General features: G+C 42.6%; 1 protein-coding gene across 2 annotated transcripts in view; it reads right to left on the bottom strand.

Moving 5' to 3' along the window:
• Nucleotides 1-1851: 1851 nt before the first annotated feature.
• The window catches only part of LOC144595569 (ankyrin repeat domain-containing protein 42-like), a 28629-nt gene continuing 20453 nt past the window's right edge, over nucleotides 1852-10027 (bottom strand). Inside the window, exons 9-12 of one of the 2 annotated variants that reach the window (XM_078403127.1) lie at nucleotides 9586-9755; nucleotides 6695-6821; nucleotides 5219-5360; nucleotides 1852-3066 (exon numbers count right to left, since the gene is read on the bottom strand). In XM_078403127.1, coding sequence (XP_078259253.1) covers nucleotides 2941-3066; nucleotides 5219-5360; nucleotides 6695-6821; nucleotides 9586-9755 — 565 coding nt within the window. In that variant the 3' untranslated portion in view covers nucleotides 1852-2940. Of the gene's footprint in view, nucleotides 3067-5218; nucleotides 5361-6694; nucleotides 6822-9585; nucleotides 9756-10027 lie in introns of those variants that run through there. The other variant, XM_078403128.1, reaches the window with a different exon arrangement.

Genomic DNA, 10027 nt, shown 5'->3' with positions numbered 1-10027 from the left:
ACTGAAGCAACTTTTTTTCCCCCATTGATCCAAATGTTATTATGGATAAACAGGAGGACATTTATGTGATTTAACTTTTTCAGTGAGAAGTAGGTTCAACCTCTCAGCATGTAAACACTCAATGGCTATCAATTCATTGGCATTATCTCACTGGAAATTGGTTGTAAACCAGGGACTCATGGCCCTCTCTTCCTTTCTATAAGATGTCATAAGACAGGATGATTTTGCAGGGATCCATTTTAAGAATATCTGGTCATTGGTGAAGGTCAGCTTTCATTTTCTATTTTTGCCACAAGCAATAAGATGTCATAGATCACAAGATATCCCAAGCACATAATCAGGGTTTCAATTTTCTACCTTGAGTAATGTTAGTTTCCTGGCACAATACATTGGCTATATTATCCATTCCTCCATTCCTAGATTATAGTGCATTCGTGCTGCAGTCACGTTTTAAATCATATGGTGGTGCGCAGTGGTAGAGTTGCTGCTTTTCAGCGCCAATGACCCGGGTTCGATCCTGACTACAAGTGCTGTCTGTGTGATGTTTGTATGTTCTCCCTGTGATGGCGTGAGTTTTCTCCGGGTGCTCTAGTTTGCTCCCACATTCCAAAGTCGCACAGGCCTGTTGGCTAATTGGCTTTTGTAAATTGACCCTAGTGTGTGTAGGATAGGTTACGGGTGATCGTTGCTCAGCACGGGCTCGGTGGGCCGAAGGGCCTGTTTCCCACACTGTATATTGCTAAACTAATTTCTAGAAATGTAGGTTTGTATTTAATTCTGATAGGCTCAACCTGCTGCTAATCTACACTCTTTTCCCATGCAGACACCCCGCCCTCCCCTCAACAAATGCCTTTGAAAGACCTTATTTTTAAACTCATGCGCCATTTTTCCATTCAATTAACTGGTAACATTATACTTGCAGTGCAGAGATGGGATTTTCAGCAAACGGTTACTCTCCCATTACTGTTGTGTTGCAGTTTCACTATCTGACCAGAGTGGCTCTATGTCTGAAGGTTTACCAGCTGGGGTTTGTTTTTGCAGAGTAGCAATGTCATAATTTGAGTGTCTCAGTTTATTTCGTGGCGAACTTAGTTTCTTTGTCTTGGTTAATTATATGTACTCAGTGTGCAACAGTTTTCAGGCTTGTTGTAGGCCAGGGTTCCACTACATCAACCCATGGGTTACAACTGACCTGCCCTAGAGCCTCTAAGGTGGTGAACAAGGCTCCACCGAGAGGAGGTTTACCTGTCACCTGTGTGACAGCCTGAATTGTGTGAGCTTGTTAAATATCACCAGACCCGCCCACATTTGGTGGTCTCCTAACTATAATCCAATAATGTTAACTTGCTGGATGATGGTGAAATCTCGCCCCAGAACACCAGCATTGTGTTGGCAGGCGGGAGAACAGCCTGGGCAAGTCCCTGGGGCTGCTGTGAGACTGCATGTGGAAGTAGCATTGATCATCACTGTGGACCAGCCTGGCGTTCTCCACCCTCAGTGCTGTCAGCTATCGGTTAAGAGTCATAGAGTGATACAGTGTGGAAACAGGCCCTTCAGCCCAACTTGCCCACACCGGCCAACATGTCCCAGCTACACTAGTCCCACCTGCATACCATTGGCCCATATCCCTCCAAACCTGTCCTATCCATGTACCTGTTTAACCATTTCTTAAAAGTTGGGATAATCCCTCCCTCAACGACCTCTGGCAGTTTGTTCCATACTCCCACCACCCTTTGTGTGAAAGTAGATTATTTTCAACAATTCTTAGTACCATTACCTTGTTTGTCTAACCTGGTATGCTGCATCATCCCAGCCCTAAGCCTGAGGCTCAGCTGCTGTGGTGCCAGCCAAAGTAATCCCTCCTGGGTAATCCCTCCTGCTCTGAGCTGTCTGCAGGAGGCACCTGTGTGTCTGGTTTCAAAGACCTTCACGTTGCGTTGCGTCACCTTCCTCGATCTGCTGTCCTTTCCAAGATTTGTTCTTTCAGCCCTGCCTCACTTCTCCATCTCTTCTTCGTTCATTTTTACCCTTCTGTTCTTCCCCTATCCACTGTTTACTACCTCCTCTTGGCAATAGAATCTCCACATGAGAACCAATCAGAAACAATTAATCCAAGCAGAATGTTTTAAAGATGCATTTAGTAGAGCAGTGAAATTTTGAAAAATGTCACCATTAGATATGACTGCTTAATTTGTAAAAGTATGAATGCAATTACTTTGCAAAATTATATTTCTGCATATACAATTTGTAAAAAATCTGTAATGTACCATCTAAATTGAACCGCAACTAGTGTTTACAATCACAATGCGTAATGAATAACTGCTGACCCTATTACATCCTCACTATGATTACACTGCATTGTATATTTAATTACATTTCAAACTCAAGCATAAGCAGACCAAGAAACCACTGTAAAATATGTAGGAAGGATCTGCAGATGCTGGTTTACACTGAAGATAGACACAAAATGCTGGAGTAACTTCGCAGGACAGGCAGCATCTCTGGAGAGAAGGAATGGTTAACGTTTTGGGTCGAGACCCTCCTTCAGACTTCAATGTCACCCATTGCTTCTATCCAGGGATGCTGCCTGTCCCGCTGAGTTATGCCAGCATTTTGTGTCTATCGCCACTGTTAGATAGAGCTCTAGGGGCTAGCGGAATCAAGGGATGTGGGGAGAAGGCAGGCACGGGTTACTGATTGTGGATGATCAGCCATGATCACAATGAATGGCGGTGCTGGCTCGCAGGGCCAAATGGCCTCCTCCTGCACCTATTTTCTATGTTTCTACGTAAAATCACGATTTAAAAAAAATCATCTTTAAAAAAAAAAGTGAAAATAGACGAACAATTTAAATGAAGCCCAACCTATTATGGAATTGATCATGAACTTGAAGTATCCAGTGGAAAAGGATGGGGGGGGGGGGGGGGGGATGAGTGGCTGTTAAAGAGGTCTGTGACTGAAACCGGTCCTGTCAGGGGTACGTCGTACAAAGACACCACCGCTACTGAACCTCTGTTTATTCCTTACTGTTTTTCTCCCCTTCAACGTATCTTCAACATTTTCTTCCTGCAGAAGTAAAGGGAAATAAATTAATCTAGACATTGCACAAAACATTTCAGATAATCGTACAAGACTAAAGACAAATTGTTCATTGGCAGATAGAAGAACCTGACACTGTTATCAAGCGGAGTCTCTCAATACATAAGGGACACTTAATCATAGAGTGGCTAGAGCAGAGAGAGGAGGCCATTCACACCACTGTGTCCAAGCTGACTGTCCACCAGACAGCATATTGGTCATTTAGAAAAGAATCACTGCAAAATTCAGATTTCAACTCAAAACAACTCAGCAAAGTCTTTCCTATCAAATTTTGAGACTGTTTCTGTTAAGGGTAGCTGTCCAACCAAAACATTGACAGCTATACTTGCAATGTAATAGTTATCAAACGACAAGTAGGCCACATCTTGTCAGCAAAGTAGATTGCAAGGGTTCAGTGCAAATATATTCAAAGAGACATGGTGTGTGGCTTGCAACTGTAGGCACTCATGAATGTCAAGCAGCACAGAGAGAGGAATGAAGCAAAATATGAAGAAAGTCCCATTGCCAGGCACCTGGAGTTCAATACAGCCAAAGGCCTGGAGAAACATGTACAGTGCAGGAGCGAAATTAAACAGGAAGTCAGCAAAACAAAGAGAAGGCATGAAGACATAAAATCATGGAATTCCTAAAGATAGCAATATAAAGAGCAGGAGGAGTTCCCCTCAACTCTCCCCAACTCTTTAACTTGTCCCAGAGCCGTGGAACCGCGATGGCGGCAGCGGGGACTGGAGGCAGAAGCTACCGGTGAAGTTTCACCGGAGAGCGGATTGCCACTGACCCAGAGCCGGGTCAAGGCGAGAGATCGCAGCACCCCCTCGCAAACAACAAACTCAAAGAAACTTCCCTCCTCACCGCCGCTCACCCCGAGACTTCTGAACAACAACTTCAACACTTACGTTTGTCCTTATTTCGCTGCTTTAGAGGGTCGGGGCTGGGGAAGAGAGTGGAGGAGCGGCGCAGATTTCGCTGGCGCTGGGAGAGAGGGGGGAGAGAGTTGGGGTAGAGGGAGCAGCGGGGAGGGGGAGGGTGTCAGAGGTGTTCTGCGCCGCTCCTCCACTCTCTTCCCTGGCCCTGTCTCCCTCTAACGCAGCAAAATAAGAACAAACACAGGTGTTGTGGTTGTTGTTCAGAAGCCCCGCATCCCCGGGGTGATTGGCGGTGGCGAGGAGGGAAGTTTCCTTGAGTTTGTTGTTTGCGAGGGGGCGCTACGATCTCTCGCCTTGTCCCGGCTCTGGGTCGATGGTGATCCGCTCTCCCGTGAACCTTCGCCGGCAGCTTCTGCCTCCAGTCCCCGCCGCCGCCGCCATCTCGGTTCCACGGCTCCGGGATGTTAAAGAGTCGGGGAGAGTTGAGGGGAACTCGCCGCATAAAGCAAAAAAACCTACAAAATCATCGTAGTTTTTACTAATTAACCATATATACGCCAAATTAACAGTTTTGAAAACTCTATTTTCTTACCTATATGGAGAAAAACTGAAAAAAACAGATGAAACAAAGATTTGTTTACATGAAGCAGAGGAGCTAGTGACAATTCTTTGCCCCCATGACCAATGACATGCACATGCTCAATCGGAATATCAAACTCGCTTATTCCGGGCTCCCTCACAGACTTGGGTTCAATCCTGACCCTCCGTGCTGTCCATGGGGAATTTGTACATTCTATCTAGGGCTGCATTGGTTTCCTCTGGATGTTTCAGTTCCTTCCCAAAGACATGCCGGTTGGCCACAGTAAATTACCGTGAACGTAGGTGAGTGGCAGAATCTGGGTGGTGGGGTTCATGGGGAATATAAAATAGGATGATTTACCAGTGATCCAAGCTCTTGAGTTTTGACCACTCGTCTAAGGATACCATGTTCTTCTTAATCACTCTATCCAGGCCCTTATCATTTGACACGGCTTACTTAAATCTCTCCTTGGCCATCCTCTGTTCCAGAGAATGCCACCTCTGTTTAAGCATTCTTTCCTTGTAGCTGAAATATTTCAGACTAGCAAATCCTCAGATCACTGTGCTTTCTCCATCCATTGCTTTTGAAAAGGTTTTAACTGCACCATACAGTACTTTGCCAAAATTCAAAATCCAAGTATCTTCAACCAAAACAAGCTAAACAACCCACTTACCACAGAACTGCCACATGTCCTCAACTTCTCCAAACATTGATTCAAGTGACCTATTTCAGCTCGGCAGTCATCTAGTTGACATTCCAACTTCTCTCGCCGTAGACGCTCATAATCCAGTTGAGCCCGCAGCTCCTGCAGAATTCTGTACAAAGGCAAATCCCATTTCACGTCATGGACTTTCAAAGTGCTTTCTCACATTCAACGCTGTGGGAACCCCGAGAGTGAGCTCCGGCACATTCTTTATTGTCACGTGTGCACTGCACAGTAAAATCCTTTTTGCATAGATCACACATGCATGAATCACATTTACAAAAAGTCCACACACTCGATGTACTGGATGTTCTTAAACTTGTAGGGAGAACAGCCAAACAACAGAAGAGTCCTCATCCAGCAACTGCATTGTGGACTCCAAGCAGGGGTTGCTGTACAATTACGGGCAGAAGGCCTGTCTGATTTTCCTTAGCCAAGAGATGTTGCCATTACAGACAATATCATCTAACACCACACAGAGTGTCTGCCTCATAGAGGAAAACAAAAACCCAATGGGAAGTATGAATGAATGAAATCCAAAACCCCAATTACAATTGGTCATGGATCAATTTAACTGCCAATCCTGAAAAATCATTATGAACCTTGCCATAATAAAAAGTTTAGATTGCAATCATCCTTTGTAATTCCAGGAGCAGCATTCTTCTAATTTGAACTTAAAAGTCGGAATATAGAGCTTTTGAAAGTAAAGGAATCTCTACTTCTGATGACAATGCAGATCTCTCTGACGATAACGTGGTTCCAGGCCTCTTCACACACCTGTGCTTTGCAGCACTGCCAATTGACACGATGTGGGCCCAGGTTACACTAAAGTGCTTTCTGCACTTTAATGACGGAATGATCTGTTTCTTAACCAGAAAACATGCTGATCTGGAGAATTAGCTCTTCCCCAAACTCCATAAGTAAGGTTGCACCATACCTCAGCAGCTCCCTACAGTCCCACTTTAAGCACTTACCCCACACAAATGTATTTAAAGTTTAACTTAATTTGAAGAAGAAAGGGACTGTTTTGATAAATTGCTGTATTTTGGTTTAAAAGTAGTCTGGTAAATTACAAATGTCCACTTGTCACCAAAAGCAGTATCTGAAAATTTGTTCCTAAGGTGACAGTAAAAAACAATTTTCTCCAGAGATTAACTCCGTGACCCGCTCAGTTACTGCAGCATCTTGTGTCAACACTAAATACATTAAAAATACAGGTGATCATTCTTATCGGGGAAAAAAATTAAATTATCTTTTGCTCAGGATTTATTTCTGGTTTGATAGTGATGAAAGGAAACTTCACCTTCAATTTTCAAAATATTTATTTTAATAGGCAGCTCAGGAGCAGCACAGACACAATTTTCTGATACTGATGCCGGGTGAGATTTACTGCTGACAGTGACACTTCTAATATTACATTAATACCAACAAGGAGCTGACAAGTACCTTTCTGCTTCTTTCTTTTCCTTCTGTTGGAGCTGATCTTCCTCCAGAATACCTCCAAGTTGCCTGTAGTTGCTTTTGCCAATTTCTAATAACCGCTCAAATTTTTCAATCTTCTTATAGGCCCTCACTGTGTTAACACAAGATGTTGACTATTAGAAAAAAGAATTATTTTCCAGACTCTATTGCCATATGAATAAAAAATGGGATAATGCTAGGATTGGATCTTAAAATGCCAGTGTTTTAAGAAAAATATTGAAATCTAGGAAAAATAAACCTATCCTTATGTTTAGTTTAGATACAGCATGGAGACAGGTCGTTTGGCCCACCGAATCCGCGCCAACCATCGATCAACCTTCAACACACTAGTTCTATGTTATCCCACTTTCACATCCACTCCTTACACACTCGGGGCAATTTACAGAGGCCAATTAATCTATAAACCCACACGTCTTTGGGATGTGGGAGGAAACGGGAGCACTTGGTGGAAAGACGTGCAAACTCCACACAGACAGCACCTGAGTTCAGGATCGGACCCGGGTCTGTGGCACTGTATGGTCTACCAGCTGCGACACTGTGTGTATGCATGTGTTAGCGCTTCATATGTAATACAGTGCCCTCCATAATGTTTGGGACAAAGATCTATCATTTATCTATTTGCTTCTGTACTCCACAATTTGAGATTTGTAAATAGAAAAAAATCACATGTGGTTAAAGTGCACATTGTCAGATATTAATAAAAGCCATTTTAATATTTTCGTTTCACCATGTAAAAATTACAGCTGTGTTTATATATAGTCCCCCCATTTTAGGGCACCATAATGTTTGGGACACATGGTTTCACAGGTGTTTGTAATTGCTCAGGTGTATTTAAATGCCTTCTTAATGCAGGTATAAGAGAGTGTTAAAGTTCTACCCGCACTTTCAGACAACAAAAAACAACTTAGTCACCTTAAGAATGAAACAATACCTTTTTATTCACGCATGCGGTGTGGGAGAGCAGCCCGCGTATGTATGGGTACATACTCGCTGTCCCTCATGGTCCCACACAAAGGTCAGATGCAAAAGCCGTACCTATATACCCATAGGGAGGTTACATTCCATGCCTATTCCATCATCAGCATGATTAAAGTAACAGTTCTGTTTGTGCCTGGAATCAACTTGCTTTTTCTCTGCAGTTTTAATTGGTAATTGGGCATCTTATCTTGTTTCAAAATATTCCTTGCATGAGCTGCTTCCTTGCTCGTATATCCTTAACCCTTTCAGTTCTAAAACTCTTTCAAGAGCTTTCAGCACCCAGTCTTTCCTCCAGTTTTTCCATCACCTTTGGAAACTTGTATTGCTGTTTATCAACATGAGGACCAAAGTTGTGCCAATGAAAGTCAAAGAAGCCATTATGAGACTGAGAAACAAGAATAAAACTGTTAGAGACATCAGCCAAACCTTAGGCTTACCAAAATCAACTGTTTGGAATATCATTAAGAAGAAAGCACTGGTGAGCTTACTAATCACAAAGGGACTGGCAGGCCAAGGAAGACCTCCACAGCTGATGACAGAAGAATTCTCTCTATAGTAAAGAAAAATCCCCAAACACCTGTCCGACAGATCAAAAACTTGAGCAGACTTCAGGTGTCAGGTGTGGATTTGGCAAAGACCACTGTCCACAGAAAACTTCATAAACAGAAATACAGAGGCTACACTGCAAGATGCAAACCACTGGTCAGCCGCAAAAATAGGAAGGCCAGGTTACAGTTTGCCAAGAAGTTCTTAAAAGAGCAACCACAGTTCTGGAAAAAGGTCTTATTGGCAGATGAGACGAAGATTAACATATCAGAGTGATGGCAAGAGCAAAGTATGGAGGAGAGAAGGAACTCCCCAAGATCCAAAGCATACCACCTCATCTGTGAAACACGGTGGTGGGGGTGTTATGGCCTGGGCATCTATAGCTGCTGAAGGTACTGGCTCACTTAACTTCATTGATGATACAACTGCTGATGGTAGTAGCGTAATGAATTCTGAAGTGTATAGACACATCCTATCTGCTCAAGTTCAAACAAATTCATTGACTGGCGGTTCATTCTACAGCAAGGCAATGATCCCAAACATACTGCTAAAGCAACAAAGGAGTTTTTCAAAGCCTAAAAATGGTCAATTCTTGAGTTGCCAAGTCAATCACCCAGTCTGAACCCAATTGAGCATGCCTTTTATATGCTGAAGAGAAAACTGAAGGGGACTAGCCCCCAAAACAAGCATTAGCTAAAGATGGCTGCAATACAGGCTTGGCAGAGCATCACCAGAGAAGACACCCAGCAACTGGTGATGTCCATGAATCGCAGACTTCAAGCAGTCATTGCATGCAAAGGATATGCAACAAAATACTAAATATGACTACTTTCATTGTCATGACATTGCTGTGTCCCAAACATTATAGTGCCCTGAAATTGGGGGACTGTGTATAAACACTGCTGTAATTTCTACATGGTGAAACCAAAATGTATAAATATGGCCTTTATTAAAATCTGACAATGTGCACTTTAACCACATGTGATTTTTTTCTATTACAAATCTCAAATTATGGAGTACAGAGGCAAATAAATAAATGATGGGTCTTTGTCCCAAACATTATGGAGGGCACTGTATATCAAAGGTTGCATCGAGCTTCCAATAGTTGACTCCAATAGTTAACAGAACCAGATTTTGTGGGCAGAGTTCAAAGTAAATACATTAATGTAGCACATTCTCAGTGCATTCTCCCAAGGATTAATCTACTCTTATAAACTTGATATTCACTATTTGGATTTATCACTGCAGGAATGAAATGACACAGTAAGAGATCAATTAGTGCCATTGCATATTTAGTGATGCTGGTTACTCCTTTACAGAGATCAACTTACTTCTAGCTTCTCTTTTTTGTGCAGGGCTTTGGTAAATGCTGTCCTGATTATCTGTACTCCTTTCAATACCATGTTGGTCGAAGAATCTGGGACTGTCCTTATTCATCTCTTCATCTGAGACATCATCTAGGCCTCCTCCAAGGAGTTTCACGGCAGCCAACTGGGAAAATCTACAATGTATAAATGAAGCAGTTAGTATGCAATGGATTAATTCTGAAATGAGAGGACAGACATTTGCAGTAAATCTGCAGTGATTTGCAGTAAATATGATTACAACATAAAGATGTTATTTTGCATGCACTTTTAGGGCAAGGATCAAGAACAAATTTAAGGTTGATAGAAACAGAACAACTGTTTGCACTTGCAAATATTGTGGGATTTCTTTTCATTTAGATTTGGGATATTCTCGTTTTAACTACATAGCAATGTCATGAATGTTTCA

The sequence above is a fragment of the Rhinoraja longicauda genome, chromosome 7, assembly GCF_053455715.1.
Source record: "Rhinoraja longicauda isolate Sanriku21f chromosome 7, sRhiLon1.1, whole genome shotgun sequence".
NCBI classification, from domain to species: Eukaryota; Metazoa; Chordata; class Chondrichthyes; order Rajiformes; family Arhynchobatidae; genus Rhinoraja; species Rhinoraja longicauda.
This window is presented reverse-complemented; position numbering and strand designations above follow the sequence as displayed.